Below are 16,122 nucleotides of genomic sequence, written 5' to 3'. Positions count from 1 at the left end.
CATGTCGATTATGATGGTAACCTTGTTACATAGCATAGCAACACGTACTCTCTCTGCACGGATGGTTACAGGCAATCCAACCGTAGATTTCTCGTACGGTCGGAGTACAGTCAGGTCTGGCCAGCGAGAATGTTTGCCCCATACTCTTAATTTGCTGTAACATTGACATAAGCATGAACGTCCAGACGTATGCACGTCTGTCTGTCCTCGTAACTACATCAGCTTCAACAGATCGATGATCGAACGACTTTGGTATCCACTTTATCAATTGATCTTGTGTTATTTTTACGGCGAAGACGACGAGGACTACTACTACTACAAGCTACTATTTTGAATGACACGGTATACTGAGAATCACGGATGCAATAGCTCACGCTACCAGTGCACGCAATAATTGAACGTCTTTTTGCTTGTGTGATGAGGCACAGGAATACTGGCTTACATTCCGCACCTTTGGAGAGGGCCCTTCGTGTCTTTGCTGTTTTTTTAACTCCGTCTATACTCCGGATGACGATGTAAGAGTAAGAGAGCCCCACACCCCTCGCAAGCCATGCCAAAAGATGCACCAGAACCAGTCCCAATGCCTGAAACCTTGCATGAATGCTAGTCCGTACAGTCGACTCTACCGGTACCCTTCATCACCCATAACCCATCTCTGCATTGCATGTACATCTGTTTCGTATCTGCATCGACTTTTTCGTTCCCCCTTCCCCGCAAACGGCGCTCATTGATGCATGTGCTGCTCTCAGTCTTCTTGTGGCTTGAGCACGTTTCCTCTGTTGGGACATAGACATCAGTATCGTACTCAGAGTTATCAGCAGTTATGATAAGGGCGTCAAAACTTACGCAACAATGTTTGCCCATCCAATCAATCGCCAGTGCTTCTCGATACGTCGGGACAGTGCAATCTTCTCGCCAATCTCTGTGCATGCTGGCGAGGTGAGAGATAGACGGGCGGCATCGGCCTTGACGGCGATGACCTTGGCACCAGTAGCAGTTGATCCAATATTGACCATCTAAACGAAAATTAATCCACAAATCCAGCAACGAATTGACAATTTCTGTTACTCACCAAAACTTCGTTCTTGGACAGCTTGGCAACCTTTGCCTGCTTGCCATCGGCAGTCTTGACACCCAACAACCTTCGGAGAAGGAAGTAGTTGACCTCCAACTCGGTGTAGATATTAGGAAGATGTCCACGGAGACCAAGGACGAAACCAACAAGACGATCGGCACGGCACAAGGTAGGGTCGACGCGAGTTCCAACACCTGCGTTTGTTAGCCAACTGCGTATACAATTCACATAGGCAAGAAAACACTGTACCGATCAAACCACCGGGCACGGCGAACTTCAAGTCGTTGTGCTCAGCGAACAGGGACACGACTCGTGAGAAGATGGGCTTGCACTGAATCTTGCCGGTGTTGTCCTTCGAGACAATACCAGGTCGAATCTCGATCTCGTCTCCGAGCTTCAACACACCGTTCAAGATACTGCCACCGGCAACACCTCCCTTCAAATCATCAATTTCAGCACCGGGCTTGTTGACATCGAAAGAACGAATGACCATCATGTGGGGCTTGGCAGTGAAATCGCGAATCGGCACTGGAATGTGGTTGACGAGTTGCTCATTGATGGCGTCGATGTTGAACTTCAACTGGGCCGAGATAGGAATGACGGGTGCATTATCGGCAACAGTTCCTCGGATGAACTGTAGGATAGATTGGTAGTGTGCAGCAGCACCATCCTCTCTCATCAGATCGACCTTGTTTTGCAGGATAACGATGTGGTTGAGCTTCATGATCTCGATGGCAGCAAGATGTTCACTGGTCTGGGGCTGTGGGCAGGTTTCGTTTCCTGCAATGAGAAGCAAAGCGGCGTCCATGACGGCGGCTCCTGACAACATAGTGCTCATGAGAATGTCGTGACCGGGGCAGTCGACGAAAGAGACATGACGAAGTAATCGGTAGGTACCAGAGCAGCCTTCACGCTCACACGGTGGGTCCACCTCCTTCTCACTCTTGTACGACCTGTAGCAGGTCGGTCGGGGGCACTCTTCGTTGTCACACTTGTAGACCTTTGCGTTTGCATATCCGAGCTTGATTGTGATATTTCGCTCCAACTCGTTCTTGAAACGGACAGTCTGGACACCAGAGATTGCCTTCACCACCGTACTCTTTCCGTGAGCGACGTGACCGATGGTACCAATATTTATAGTGGCCTGCCGGCTGATGATCTCGGGCGATAATGGGCTCAATTTGGAGAAGTCTACGTCTTGCGGGTTGGGCTGTTCACTGTGACGTATTAGCATCTGCAGTCGGATCGCAACTTAAGAAACTTCAGAAAATCTGCTATACACCCAGAATTCGCGCGAGAACCTCACAGCAAGTTGACGATTGCTTTTTATGCCTTGGTCTTGCCGCCATGGCCGTTCACACATTGCAATGTGGGGTCCTCGAATTTCGCGTTCTCCTGACTGAAGCAAAAGGAATAGGCACGTACGGAAGCTCTGGCCTCTCCACGGGAGGAGGAGCATCGCGGGTCTTTTTCAACGCGGATTTTGGCTTCTGCTCTTCCACCTCTTCATTTTCGGAGAGGCTCTCCTCGTCGCGGTGGTCGTGCTCGGACTCGGAATCCATGCTGGGCAGCTAATTTGGCTCGCGAACGGATGACACGGGTGATGTGTGTAGAGGGATCGAATGGGGCCGTCCTGAGGGGTATGTGCGGCGCGATAAGCTGCTTTGTAGCGAAGTGGAAAGTCGAACAGGCGGCGGCGACACTTTCGAGACGTGGAAATCCCACACGCAGAAAGCGAAAAACGGGCTTGACTCAGCGGCAGCAAATCGCGGGGCAGCGGCCAATCGATTATCCGATACCGACCATAAAATCTTCATTTCTCCTGGCCCAAGCCTCTTTCTTTTCTTCTTCATTGAACAACGCAAATTTTAACACTCACTAAAAGCATTTTCGATTTTGAGAGTCCCCATTGTGCGGTCTCCATGAGAACGAAAACCGTCTGTAGAGTGAAGAGGGATAAAAATGCGATCGATCTTGGGTGCGGTTTCATCCTGCTTTCGAGCACGTGGATGAGAGCGCAATGATTGGCCGTACATGCACACTTTTGTCATGAGGATCTGGCAGCAAATGACTTGTAGTATTTAACGTCAACATTGATAGTTCGTCTCATTGAGACGGTAGTGTTGTCATGGTTTGATGCCAGGTAAGGACTCAGGGCTCAGGACTCAGGAGGCGTGATGTCCTCTGAAGAAAGATTCTCCATGATATGCAAGGCCTTTCTTTCACTCCTGATATATGTACTATTGCGAAATGGAGTCCGCAGCCATTTAAATAATTGGCATGCTGCTTCAACCGTGAGACGCGTTCTCCTAGACGGTCCACAGGTCATTCGACTTGTACTTCTTTGTACGCTCATCTTGCGACCTAAGCGCTTCATTCAATGGCAGGTTTCGGGACTTGTCCGAATGGATTACGTGTCCACATCATTACCAAATGCTTCTTTTTCAAGATCTACAAATCGATCTGTGAACGTAATGGTCCTAAGATGTAAAAGAGATTCATCATCTCCGTCCCTATGCATGCTACATATGTGAATCGGTCATTCGAGATGCCGACTCTATGATGCGCTAAACCTAATCCGAAAATTTCGATCGCAACTTCGAAATTTTGGTAGTTCTTCAATCGCCTGCACGACACTTGAAAACCGCAGATCCACCACCACTATGGCCTCGATATCTACTGCAGATGCACCTACGGTGCAAATACGATTGAGCACTCGCGACGCTAGCTTTCCACTTCCTCCAGATACGCAAACAAACTACCAAGTTCCCACATGTAAGTACACCTCCACCTGCATACCTTTGCGACAACCCACCAAGCTGCAGAATATGCTATTCGCAGAGCTGATCCAATTGCGCAGCACTACGCCGTGTGAATCTTTCACAGCTTGTGAACAACCTTATACATACCGAGCAACCTGTCCCCTTCGAATTCCTTGTCAATGGCCAGAAACTTAGGTCTTCTATCGAGGATTGGCTCACCGAGAGTGCGGTCTCTGCAGAAACAGTGTTGGCAGTAGAATACATTAGGGCTCTTGTACCACCGAAGAAGGTCAGGAGCTTCGAGCATGATGACTGGGTGTCCGCCGTCGATATTCTTTCGAGAGCCTCCCCAGCAGGCTTGTGGTCCAATGCGAGCATACAGAGCGGGCAAGAGAGGATATTGAGTGCAAGCTACGACGGCCTGCTTAGAGTCTGGGACATGTCCGGAGATGTCCTTGCAACAAGCCAGCCGCCCAATAATGGCTCAAGGATTACGAGTCTGAAGTCTGCAAAGTGGATATCAAACAAGAAGATCGTCGCAGCAGGCATGGACAGCACTGTACGTGTGTACAAGTACGACGAGGATGAGCGAACAATCACTTCTTCATTCGAGCTGTATGGTCACAGATGGCCAGTAGAGGATATCGCTGTCCATGGACCTTCGAACCGCATACTCTCGGCATCTTCTGACACTACTATTTCCCTGTTCTCATCCACAGCCAAGGACAACCCTGCAGCACCCAGTGAGCTTCTACCAACCTCCACGGCAGCATCAAACAAACGACAGAAGCTCTCCAAACCCGACAAGACTATTCCATCTCGCGGACCTTTGGCCACTCTGACTGGCCATGCCTCTCCCGTATCAAGCGTCATCTTCAAGCCAGAGGATGCGACTGTTGCCTACTCCGTCTCCCACGATCACACACTACGAACATGGGACCTTACAACTTCCACGTGCGTGGACTCACGAACCACGGGCCATCCACTTCTCTCTGTCGTTGCTCTGCCCAAGTTAAACCTGCTTGCGACCGGAACATCGGCACGTCATATCACCCTTGTCGACCCCAGGGCTTCCGCCACAAAGGTCGCCGTTACAACCTTGAGAGGTCATGCCAATGCTCCCGTCTCTCTCGACACAGACCCAAAAAACGAGTTCGGACTGGTATCAGGAGGACACGACGGCACTGTACGTATTTGGGATATCCGAGGTGTGGGCGAGGCCCAGTCTGGCGACCCAGTCTACACCATCGAGCGTGATGGTGACAAGATGCGAAGTACGGGTGATGGCGTGAAGGTCTTTAGTGTGAGATGGGATCAGGACGTTGGAATCGTCAGTGCGGGCGAGGACAAGCGTGTCCAAATCAACAGATCCGACTAGAAGTAAAAGCATTGGAAAGAACAATTGGATATTAGACGTGAGATTCTCAGGTCCATTGTCAGTGGTGGACTCAATGAACCTTGTAAATGGCGTTAGTGGATTGTGTGTAGATACCATCGAGAAGCTTAGAAAAGCATTTACCATTCGGCCGCATTTCGCTCCAATCTCAATGATATACCGCGTCTCATTAATATAGTCTCTCGCGCAGAAGCTTCATAAGCAGCACTAAAATCTGGGCACCTGACTTGAACTCGAACGAGATCTTCCAAGGCCATAGCTGTACGGCCACCTACTAACGAGCTTGCACATGCTATTCGTTCTGTCCTACTAGATCAATTCTTTCATGTAAAATATGCATATTTCGACGTTTATCCAATCCTCTAAATGCATCCATTCAAAACTCCAGATAGCCCATACAAATCAAATCCCATACCACACCAGTCATGCAGACAGCACGCACATACAAAGGGTATCATAACCTTCCACCCCAAACCTCCTCTCCAATCATATCATCGTCCAGCCCTCATCATACGCAACGTTTCCTCGTCCTCATCTACTCTACACCAAGTGCCCAGGAAGCAAGAAATTCGCAACACCCTCCTTGACCTGGTACTCATGCTCACAGCACCCGCAGACCAATTTGCCTTCCTTGACGCAGGTCTCGAGGAGCAATCTGTGCAGGTCCTTCGCAACCTGTGTGGGCACTTCTTCCGCGTCGTCTTCGGATGTCGAGCTTGGTTCAACGAGGTCTTCTCGTGTTGGGGCGGTGGCGGGGAGTTCGGGGAGACCGAGCTATTGGGGGGAAAATGTTAGCTTGATTCAGTATATCTTGACAATGTACAAATGTGTAGAATGGTAATAGGAAAGAATAGGCTACGCAGAGTTGAGTGTTCACATACTTCGGTGGAGATTGTGCGGACGGCGTCCCAGGTCAAGCGGGGAAGGATGTTCTTGAGGAAGGGGAGGTTGATGTCTGTCTCTATGATTTCGAGTTCCGAGTCGCGGGGGTGGAGGGGGAAGGAGGCGGGAGAGCCTTTGCACGTCTTGATGGCGCAGGTGAGGAAGTTGAGGGTGAGGAGCTTCATGATGGGTAGATGGCTGGCTTCGCGGTGTCACGATGCGATTTTTGTGTAGTTTATAATTTAATTGAAGGATACCAGTACGGATACAATCGAATTGGCGTGTTGAGGTATTATGGGCGGATGTGTAGTGGATTGAAAGATGTTCGATGTAGGGTGCTTCTGAGCTCTGGGAAATTTTTGGCGGGATGAAGTTCGGCGTTGGTGGGGTCGAGAACGCTAGCTTGAGGCTTAAAATTAAGCTTAAATTTGGCTGCCATGTTCGACACCTTCGTACATACAGTACTCAAGCTTCACAAAAGTAGGCATCTTAGTAGGAGCGATTCGATAGAAATACATGCCAATCAAGCTGGACCTCGATGGAAACACGAGTCAAAGCTTTCAGCCAGTTGTGTGTAGTATTACAATATGTATTCATATGCATTGCGCTCGATTCAGATCTTCGAGCGCTACCAGTAGTAGTAAGACAATTGATGAGGGGATATCCAGTTAATATAATGGGGAAAAGCACCAACGCCGTACACATAGTATCCCGTTCAAATGGGACCAACGATGGTCTAAGGGCGAATGTCCTATCATGAGGTAATCGTAATGTCGTAGCTCATGTTAAACGCAAAGCAGAGGAAGCCTCTCACTTAAAGTGAACTTCAAGAGCATCCAAATCATCAATATCTGCATCGGCGATAGTATCCATCGGCCGAAGCCGGTCACCGTCGAACATAAGTGTGATGGGCTCGCCGGAGGGAATCGAGAGCTTTTGCTTGTAGACCGAGGCAAGTCTTTCGAAGGTGGTGTCCTACATGACGGTCAATATGGTTACCGGTAAGCATGATCAAGATACATACCTCATGAACCGTGAGCTTGAAATCAGGTTTCCCTTTGGCCTTCAAGATGAGCCTATAGCTCTTCTTTTGGGCCGCCGGCTCAGGGTCCAACGGTTCCTCAACGAGAGCGGGTCGCGCTTCAGCCTTCTTACGCTCTTCCTCTTCTCTGGCCTCTCTATCTTTTGCCTCTTTGAGTGCCCGGGCCGTCCACGCTTGAAGAAAGATCTTAGGCACGTTCGTCTCGTCGTAAATATCCGTACTGCCTTCCACGGTGACCCATCCATTCGCGTCAATCCGTATGCCACACCGCTCCACCTTTGTGCTATCGAAAAGCCGCTTCATATTCCAAGTGAAGAATATGTCAGCAGTGACCTGATCCGTGAAACCTTGCGCCCTGCACCATGCCTTTCGTGGCACTTCAAGAGTACTGTTCGACATGATTTTGACCAACAGAGGCTTTGTGTTTTCGAGTTCCGAATCGATCAACAACTGTACCACAGTTTCCTTCTGAGGACCTGATCCTAGAACATCGGTTTTATTCGCATTTGATTCTTTCGCCCTGTTTGCTGCCCTTGCCCTGGCCTTTGCCGCTAGCTCCGCCAATCTTGGGTCCAACACTTCTTCTAAGTCATCGTCCACATCTATGACGGCAGATGGCGCAGGTTTTGAAGGTAACTGTGGTATATTGCGCTGGCTCGAGCCCTTGTATGAAGTATCCTTCGCGTCATCTACGTCAGGTTCGGAATCACTGAGATCAATGACTCCTGACGGTTGTTTCTCCACGGTCTTCGATGCTCTGGTAAGTGACTCGTACCGATCGTTAAGGGTGTCTGTATTGCGTGCTGGGAGGGGCGAGAGGGGCGAGAGACTGGACCGGTCATGACTAGAAATTATGTTAGAATACTTTAGGTATCGCGAGTATGTGGGATTGCAATTCACGTACCCACTACTCCTCGTCTTCCCCCCGCTTGCACTCTCGCCGAAGTTACCAGGTCCAACCTCGGGTGACAGAGGCTCCTCGGTGGAAACCTTCCTCCTCTTCCTCCGGCGCTCCTCCTCCGCCTTAAGCTTCTTCTTTTCCTCCTCCTCTCTCCGCTGCTTCTCTCTCCGCTCTTTCTTCCGGCTGGCTTCATCTGCAAGGATCTCCGCGTACTCGCTCGAGTGGCTAAACATGTCCTTCTCCTTCTCGCCGTCTGTTTTCGGCTTTGTCTGCCATGCTGCCTTCTTGAAAAACGAGCGCTTCTTCGGCGGCGGGGCTGAACCGCCAGTGGTTTCGTCGGTCATCGTAAGGGCACACGGCCGGTCCCACGTTGTGCGCTCACTCGCAATATAAAAAGAAAGGTATCTTCGATTGTGAGGACGCGATCGGGGTACACAGAAAAGTTGGGCGGGCGGGCGGTCGCGTGTGCGTAGGGCTGAGACAATTCCTTCTCACTGTCTTGTCTTTTCCGCAATTCGGGGAGGGGAGGGGAGACGGGTTGACGCGCGATCACGCTTCTCGCGATTTGGGGTTAATTGGTGGGTGGTGGCCTGTGCGCACCGTTTGTTCGAACATTGCATTACAGTGCGGGATCGCCAACGACCGACGGGGTTTGGAAAACATATTGGAGGTTTGGATTGTATTGCGACACAAGCCATCACATACGATCCACAGAAACGACAACACGATCGAACACTGCTACTTCGATCCTGGTATCGAGAGAAAAGTCTACGCCTCCAACACACATCCAAGGATTACAAGCACCTTCAACGCCTAAAATCATGGCAAACCTAGAAGACCAGGTGCTCGAGAACGGCGACAGCCCAGGCGAGGAGGCAAAGGGCGATGCCAGAGACCCGAGCGGTTTCCTCAGCGAGATCATCGGTGCCCCAGTGACCATAAAGCTGAACTCTGGAGCCGTGTACAAGGGTAAGTTGGAGGACCTCGCATCGATTCTATCATGAATCGATGCGTTCTGTCATTGATCCAGTCGTCTTCTGTATCGCACTGCCAGCACTTCCCTTCCTTTTTGAAGATCGTTGCGACGTTGTACTACGCCATTTGACGCATGTCTTGATTCCAACATCCAATATCACATGACATCACATTCTCTGAGCTAGATCCCTGACCAGCAACTACACAGGAGACCTCCAATCCGTGGACGGCTATATGAACATCGCACTCGAGCGTTGCAGAGAGATCTCCGAGGGAAAGGTGATCAGGAATTGGGGAGACGCCTTCGTGCGCGGCAACAACGGTAAGCGCTACTTCCTCTCATACCTTCTACCTTTCGCACTTTGCTGATGGATTTGTTTGCGGGAATAGTCACGTACATCTCTGCTGATACGACGTAAATATCTTTGCATCTGGATATCGAAGGGCATGCTTTCGGGTAGGAGGACATCATTGGGTTCGAGTTGATGGAAAAAGCTATCCCATCTGATAATTATCGGCAGGTGGCTGGCGAAGGGGAGAGTGATTTGTTATATTCCGTCATGAGAATGAGAAAGCCAGGCTACCAAATGAAGTACAAAGATGAATATGCAGAATTTGTGTGGCTGGTACTGAGAAAGCTAATCACAGAACTCGATCGCTCAAGGCACAGGTCTGAACATGCGATATACGTATTCTAAGTTAGCTCACGAAAACATCACCACTTCATCATGGGAAACTAGAACTTTGAAGTCAAGTGAATTTTTTACAAAGAGATCCCTTGCATGTGTTATGTACCCCACATACGCAATCCTTCCCCAATCATGTGTGATTTGAGGAGGCCCTTAGGATGCATGATTCTCACCAAGCAAACAAAGCCGCCCCTCCAAACCTCCTCATGAAGCGACATCTCGCTCATGTGCACAAGAAAAAAGGAAAAAAATCTCCAAATGCCTTCATGGAGAGAGAAAAGCCTGGCCAAGTTCTGGCCGCCCAAATGAAACTGATGCAAAATCATTATCCATGCCATGCCGTTAAAAGTCCAGAGTGCTTCAGCCTGAGCTGATCTCTGGAAAAGAGAAAAAAGGTTTGGTGCTCATGGGATACGCAAACGCCAAAGTACCATGCATGCAAACTTTGTGATCACCTCAGGGCACCCCCATCCTATGCACGCAATGCTGTGACCAAACGAGGTATGTGGGGGGAAGCCAAACTGGGTAGTCGAAAATAGAATTTGGGGATATCGGGCAAAGTGTCGTAAGAACAAGTACATAGCCTAAATCAAGTGATGACGCCGATCACCTGGAGGCTAAACAAGCAAAGCAGGCAAGTAAGCCAAACTCCCTTTGACCTAAAGTATGGAACAGGTCGTTTCCCTATGTATCGGGGTATCAAGAAAGAAAAGCCTTGGAAATGAGATGAATTATATCTCCTCGGGCAAGATACGGGCGAAGTGCTTCTCCCAGATCCAACCAACCGTCTTGGAAGGATCGTCCTGGTTTCGAGCAAGCCATAGCTCGCCTTTCATTCCAATGACATCAAAAATTTCTCCAGGGACGTAAACGAGGTATGGAATACCGCCCTCACGGCGATCGTGGGCAATGTTGAATTCGAAAAGGCTGGCGGCCAGGAAAAGAACTTCTGGCTCGTCACCATCGGCAGGTGTGCCTGGAACATCGTCGGCAGAGGAAGCCTCTCGATCAGAATCGGGCATGGGGAGTGCAGAATTGAATACGCCTGAAGCACGGGCGCTATTCGGTGCAGATGCCTGAGGAGATAGATATGCGCTCGCGAGTGCAGGAGCGGAATGGTGACGATCCACATCAGCAGTGCCATCCAAACTGGGGAAGAAATTGCGGCCAGCACCATTACGATCTGGCGTGGCGGCTTCGGTCTTGTCAGTTGGCACACGTTCAGAACGAAGAGGCCGGTCGCCACGATCACGAGAGGCTCGAGGAGCAGAGGGGCCGGCAATAGTGGCCTGGTGAACGCGGTCATGTGGGGCGGAACGAGGCGGTCCTTCAAAGGACTGCGTGGTCGAGCGATGAGTAAAACCGCCGCTGCGGCGAGAGCGAGGCTCAGCAGTAGATAGATCGCTGCTGATAGACTCAGTGCGACGAGAAGACGACTTGCGAGAAGAGCTGTCCTCTCCAGCCCAAGTCGGCAGAGGAGACATGAAGTTGGCCATGTCATTAACCAAGCTTCCATTGCAGATTGCCAAGTGGTTGACGGCATTTTGGACGCTCGAGACATCTGAGCCATATCGGTCAACATAGCATTGCATGTCGTGAGTGAAAGACGTCGTGTGCTCTGGCTCATAATCGAGAAGAGGAAGGAGCTTCTTCTGGCAATTCTTCCACCAATCCTTTTGGAACATTATCAAGGAGCCCAGACAGGATCGCACACACTTTTGCGTGAGCTCATACATCTTTGGGAGCTCGTATTTGAGAGCATCATTCACCGCCACGAAAGACTCAGCAATATCTTCGAGCTTGGAGTCAGCCTTCTCGCCTCGGTCGATAAGCGCCTTGTACTTGATGTATGTCGGAAGGAGCTTCTTCCGTTGCTCCATCAATTTTTGGGGGCGGACTTGCAGATTCCACAGCTCTAGCATTGGCTTGACGATGCGCTGACGAACAGCTTTTTTCTACAATGGTCAGTATTGTCCGTAAATCGAAACGTTGGAGGGATGGTACTTACATGATCCTCGAGCAGGACGTTACGAAGCTCGAGCATAGCCATCGTCTTCTGGCGCCATGCGCTAGCAAGCTCAGTATGTGTTGGCGGGGCGCTCTCGAGTACCTGAATGAAGCCAAGCGCGACGATATTGAGCTGCAGGAAGGACATAGTCATCTCTTCATGGTATTTGTCCAAGTCCTTCAGAACGATCTGCAGCTGGAAGAAATGGCCGCCGAACTTCTGCGCGTGTTTCTCGTACTCATTGTCGACATAGCCTTCGGCTGTGGATGGCTGTTTGACTTTATCGGTAGTCTTGTTGGTTAAGGCCTTGACAAAGCCCATTCCTCGAAACCCTTTGTTCTTTTCCTTTTTGCCTTCCTGCGCAGCTGCACGCAAGGTTTCCTTGCGGTGTTTATTTTGATTGATTCGTGTGCTGACCGCGATCATCTCCTTGCGAGCGCTGCTGATGTTGGCAAAATCGGGATGGTCTTCAGGCGTCACCTTTTCCAGCTCCTCGAGCAGGAGTGGATACTTCAACACTCGCTGGACAGGTTTGACCAACAGGGAATCCAGATCCCAAGCATTAGTGAGCCCCTTAGACTCATTGTAGCAGGCCATCTGCCAGCCAAGGTAAGGAGGCTCTTTCGATTTCTGCTTGATCAGAGCACTGGCATCCTCATGGTTTAGGAGGTACGTGTTGAAGACACGCTCCAACTGTGGCATATACTTGAGGAACACTGCTCCAACGGTCGTTCTCCGGTCACGGTTTTCGTTGAGATTGAGGAACTCGTCATATGGCGGATCGCGCTCCTCTCCATCTGGAGGTGGAATCTCTTGGTTGAAAACCCAGCCAATCGCCTCTCGAATATCGTCCCAAATCAGGTAAGACACCTTGGATAACTCTTCGACGTTGCAAAAGAGAGTGCGTTTCTCACGCTCATCCGTGGAGATGACTGTGTAAGATGCGGCCCACATTCGGTGAGCTACCATCATATCACAGAGGAAAGTGTGTTCGGTCATCGCAATTTCTTCCATAACGCGATATCGACGCTTCAGGCGTTGCATGCTTGCATCGTCGCTATCACCGCTGGGACCCGATCCGGAAGAGGCAACTTCACCACTCTCAGTGTTGACAGCCAAATCATCAGTTGTTGCGCGTTCTTTTCCCTTTGAACCACTTGCATCCTCAGTTGACCGAGGCGGGAGGCTCTCTCCATCTGGTCCTTCATCAGGCCTGCCAAAGGGAGGACCTGCAAACATAGACATCCTTGGTGGATCACCAGGCAATGGTGCTTGCGGGACCACACTGGACGGTGGCTGATTCCCATAGATGCTGGGCGTATAAGGCGCAGCAGAGTTTGAATGAGAAGATTGTTGGCCCATGGTGATCTGACCAGGCGGGGGAGGGGGTGAGTATGGAGGACGAGGCGGTGGGTAACCAATCGAGCGCAAAGCTTGTTGGCGGCCTGCCTTTAGAGAGAGACCAAGGCCTTCACCAACGTGCTCAAGTTCAGGAAGCAAAGTACCAAATTGACGACCCAACCGCTCTGTGCTGCTTGAGGCAGCAGGGGAATGGCCGACCTCAGGAGAAGGCGAGTATCTCCAATCTTTTGGCGGTGGTTTAGGGGGTTTGGACGTCTCGTCAACGTGAAGGTGATTGCCAGAAGAGTCCAGGAGTGAATCACGTGCGAGGTTGCCGGAGGAACTGTCGGCCCGGCTACCTTCATATATCGTTGTTGTCGCAGAGCCATGGGAGCCGCGTGAGTACCTTCGAGATTCTGTTTGGAAGATTATTGCCGTGCCGCCACTGATACCTTGTTCTGGTTCTTCATCAAAACCGAGAGGCTTTGGAGCAAGATTCGCTGCATGCGCTGGATGCGGAGGATACTCGCTAGTCCGTTTTGGCGATGCAATTGCTTGGTCACCAGCATAGCTGCCAGCCGTCGCCGCGTCACTGAGTAATCGCGCGAGATAAGTTTCGGTTGCTTCTTTGGAGCCCCAATCTTTGTGTTGGGCGACGATGGGTGAGGCTTGCTGGATCTTGTGTTTCGCCGTGGACGCGACTTCGGCCGTGATTTGGTCAGATTGGTGATACATATTTAAGACTTCGTTAATGACACTATATGCCTTGCTGTCAAGAGTAAGACCGTTGACGTCGGGAATAGGAGGCACAGGAGGTGTCCAATTGGGAGGATCATTGTCATTTCGACGGTAAAAAGCAATATTGCTTGCCGAATCGTCGGGTCCGAGAGTCTTCCTATTTGAGAGTGAATCGATGGGCGAATCGTCCTCGTCAAGATACGCAATAGTTCCGGAAGAATCGAGAGGATCCGCACGCCATTTGTGAGCACCGATACTTAGACGTGGAGAATGTCTTGGACGGTTGTGTGTGGTGGACCAGTCAGGCCGTGCTTCTGAACCGAGCATGATAGGAATTGATTCTCCGACGCTCAATATTGATGTAGCACTTGGTGGGTCCGCTTCATGGGCATGTCCTATAACTGGTTCTTTGCTTGGAGGAACAAAAGCACGTGCCTGTAGTAGTTCCCCAGCAGATTGTGGGCTTGTTTCCATGGAAGCTTTTGTAGGGCTCCCCGGCATAGACTGAGGTTTCGCGGGCGAGAGTTGCTGAGCGAAGGTTGGCGACATTTGTGGAACCATTGCTGGCGATGTTTCTGGAGGAATCAAGGGAGAATACTGCTGCAACATCGGCGGTGTTGCTAAGAAGCTTCCCGGCATACCTAGTATAGGAGATTCTGTCTGCTCGAAATCGGTAGTCGAAGACAGCGGCTCTGCCATTGGGGGGACGTTCAATGTAGACGTTCGAATAGCCAATGAATCCGATTGCGGCGCTACATTGGCTGGCTGATGTTCTATGTGTAACCCTAAGACATTCGAGCTACGGCGGCTTTGGTCAAATTGGGGTGCTGTAACATCCGCAAACTCTGCGAAATCGCCCAGATCGAGGCCCTCGTCCGGTTCCACCATTCGAATCATTGGTGACCCCAATGGTTTGACAGGCTCTTGCTGGGGTACATCGAGTTCCTTCTTGGTTGGTGTGTCAATACTCTTTGGTTTCGAGGGCGATTCTTGGGCAATCAACTGGCGCTCATTCGAATGTCGAAGGCGGGGCGACACTGGCTGTGGACTCGGAGTAACTACAACTGCAAGACTGGTTCCTTCAGCTGATCCTTTCGGAGATTTGCCCCGTTCGCGATAATCCCGGTAGCTTGTGGCGGGCAAAGTTATATGCGAAGGTGCTCCCGATTTCTTGTTGGGCGTGACCTGTTTTGCTGCGACCGGTCTGTTGAATGATGTTGGAGACGGTCTCTTATTCACACTTCTCGGCAGTGAGGAGCCGGCTTTGTGGGAACGCGTGGAAGAGCTGGAATCTGAGGTAATGCTCATCCGACGGCGAGCTACAGGAATTCGAGACGGGGGAGATTGACGGCGCTCGTGCGACCGCAAATCCTGCACTGGAGACATCTCAAGAGGTTTTGCGTAGTATCGAGGTGCTGGTTTGCGAAGTACGAGCGGTGCAGGCGACAGTTGCGAATCATCGCACACCAGTTTGATTGTAGACGTTTCCGACGGCGCTGTTTCTTGGCTTTCAGATCCATGGGAATGGGATTCTGCCATGGGTATGCCAAAACCAGGAGTAGATTCATCATAATTGCCCACAACCTCTCCGAAGAAGGGTTGCCGCGTCGACGCCACTGGCTGGGTCTGACTCCGCGTGGGTGACGCTACATTTCTTCTCGCAGGTGAGGGAGATGCCTGTTGATCTGAACTTGTCCTGATGCCGTGGGTGCGCCGAACACTAGCAGGCGAAGCTGGTGCAGGCTGCGGCCTCTCTCTTGGCTTCAGGTTGTTGAATCTGTATGCTCCATATGCGGCTTCCTTTGTTCCATGGTTCGACGAGGGGGAAGCTGCGGGCGACGACGCGCCTGCTGTCGATTTTGAGGACGGAGAAGGTCGAACTTGCCGTGTTCTCGACGGCTGGGGTGGTGTTGTCTCAACAGACGACGGGTGATTGAACTTTTGAGCAAGACTTCTCACGGTGGGACGATTTACGGGGATTTGAGGATTCGAACGAGATGGAGGGAGAGATGAGGCGGGACCAGAGACTGATCTGATTGTGGAGGAAGGTTTGGTACTCGATCGCACGGCTCCGTTGGAACTCTGCTGTCGCTGCCGGGTCGTCGCTGTCGCGGTCGTCATGTCTTCGTCGAAAGGGGTCGAGCCGGAGTGGGTCTGCGGAGCGAAGTTTGATTTGTAGAAGTCATCAGGCGAGTCTTCTGAGGGTTCATCAGGGTGGTGATCGAGTTGAGCCAGCGAGGTTGATTGCACCCAGCTGGCGACACTGGGGTTGTATGCATAGTTATGCACGGAAGCATGCTCAGGCTCCCCCAT

At 50.9% G+C, this 16,122-nt stretch overlaps 6 protein-coding genes across 6 annotated transcripts; 2 read left to right on the top strand and 4 right to left on the bottom strand.

Moving 5' to 3' along the window:
• Positions 1-256: 256 nt before the first annotated feature.
• On the bottom strand, positions 257-2,703 carry BU24DRAFT_424663 (eukaryotic translation initiation factor-like protein 2 subunit gamma). Its single transcript, XM_033528560.1, has 5 exons — positions 2,501-2,703; positions 1,325-2,292; positions 1,073-1,269; positions 847-1,016; positions 257-776 (listed from the first exon to the last, which is right to left on the bottom strand). Exons 1-5 carry the CDS (start codon positions 2,635-2,637, stop codon positions 746-748), a joined length of 1,503 nt encoding a protein of 500 aa, XP_033382000.1. The 5' UTR covers positions 2,638-2,703; the 3' UTR covers positions 257-745.
• An 814-nt stretch (positions 2,704-3,517) lies between these two features.
• On the top strand, positions 3,518-5,363 carry BU24DRAFT_424661 (microtubule-associated protein). The gene is made up of 2 exons (XM_033528559.1): positions 3,518-3,850; positions 3,936-5,363. Exons 1-2 carry the CDS (start codon positions 3,739-3,741, stop codon positions 5,213-5,215), a joined length of 1,392 nt encoding a protein of 463 aa, XP_033381999.1. The 5' UTR covers positions 3,518-3,738; the 3' UTR covers positions 5,216-5,363.
• Positions 5,364-5,773: 410 nt separating this feature from the next.
• BU24DRAFT_350615 (Trm112p-domain-containing protein) lies at positions 5,774-6,300 on the bottom strand (the record flags this gene model as incomplete). Its single annotated transcript, XM_033523653.1, has 2 exons — positions 5,774-6,007; positions 6,115-6,300. 2 exons carry the CDS (start codon positions 6,298-6,300, stop codon positions 5,774-5,776), a joined length of 420 nt encoding a protein of 139 aa, XP_033381998.1.
• A 625-nt stretch (positions 6,301-6,925) lies between these two features.
• BU24DRAFT_464417 (uncharacterized protein) lies at positions 6,926-8,402 on the bottom strand (the record flags this gene model as incomplete). The annotated part of the gene is made up of 3 exons (XM_033532204.1): positions 6,926-7,090; positions 7,140-8,001; positions 8,062-8,402. The coding sequence occupies 3 exons, from the start codon at positions 8,400-8,402 to the stop codon at positions 6,926-6,928; spliced, it is 1,368 nt and encodes a 455-aa protein (XP_033381997.1).
• Positions 8,403-8,729: 327 nt separating this feature from the next.
• On the top strand, positions 8,730-9,440 carry BU24DRAFT_494090 (U6 snRNA-associated Sm-like protein LSm6; the record flags this gene model as incomplete). The annotated part of the gene is made up of 3 exons (XM_033534015.1): positions 8,730-9,027; positions 9,242-9,355; positions 9,424-9,440. Coding segments are annotated over exons 1-3 (279 nt in total), but the record flags the coding sequence as incomplete, so codon positions are not given.
• A 1,013-nt stretch (positions 9,441-10,453) lies between these two features.
• On the bottom strand, positions 10,454-16,122 carry BU24DRAFT_464415 (uncharacterized protein; the record flags this gene model as incomplete). Its single annotated transcript, XM_033532203.1, has 2 exons — positions 10,454-11,677; positions 11,731-16,122. The coding sequence occupies 2 exons, from the start codon at positions 16,120-16,122 to the stop codon at positions 10,454-10,456; spliced, it is 5,616 nt and encodes a 1,871-aa protein (XP_033381995.1).

This window comes from Aaosphaeria arxii (assembly GCF_010015735.1).
Source record: "Aaosphaeria arxii CBS 175.79 unplaced genomic scaffold BU24scaffold_6, whole genome shotgun sequence".
Classification (NCBI taxonomy): domain Eukaryota; kingdom Fungi; phylum Ascomycota; class Dothideomycetes; order Pleosporales; genus Aaosphaeria; species Aaosphaeria arxii.
Note: the sequence above shows the minus strand (reverse complement) of the source record. Positions and strands in the feature narration are given on the sequence as shown.

What these genes read in the sequence shown, in the direction of transcription:
- BU24DRAFT_424663 (XM_033528560.1), bottom strand. Translation starts at nt 2,637, where the DNA reads ATGGATTCCGAGTCCGAGCACGACCACCGCGACGAGGAGAGCCTCTCC. An exon ending in CGTGCCCGGTGGTTTGATCG is followed by an intron (nt 1,270 to 1,324) that starts GTACAGTGTTTT and finishes TAACAAACGCAG; the next exon opens with GTGTTGGAACTCGCGTCGAC. An exon ending in TGTCCAAGAACGAAGTTTTG is followed by an intron (nt 1,017 to 1,072) that starts GTGAGTAACAGA and finishes ATTTTCGTTTAG; the next exon opens with ATGGTCAATATTGGATCAAC.
- BU24DRAFT_424661 (XM_033528559.1), top strand. Translation starts at nt 3,739, where the DNA reads ATGGCCTCGATATCTACTGCAGATGCACCTACGGTGCAAATACGATTG. An exon ending in AAACTACCAAGTTCCCACAT is followed by an intron (nt 3,851 to 3,935) that starts GTAAGTACACCT and finishes CCAATTGCGCAG; the next exon opens with CACTACGCCGTGTGAATCTT.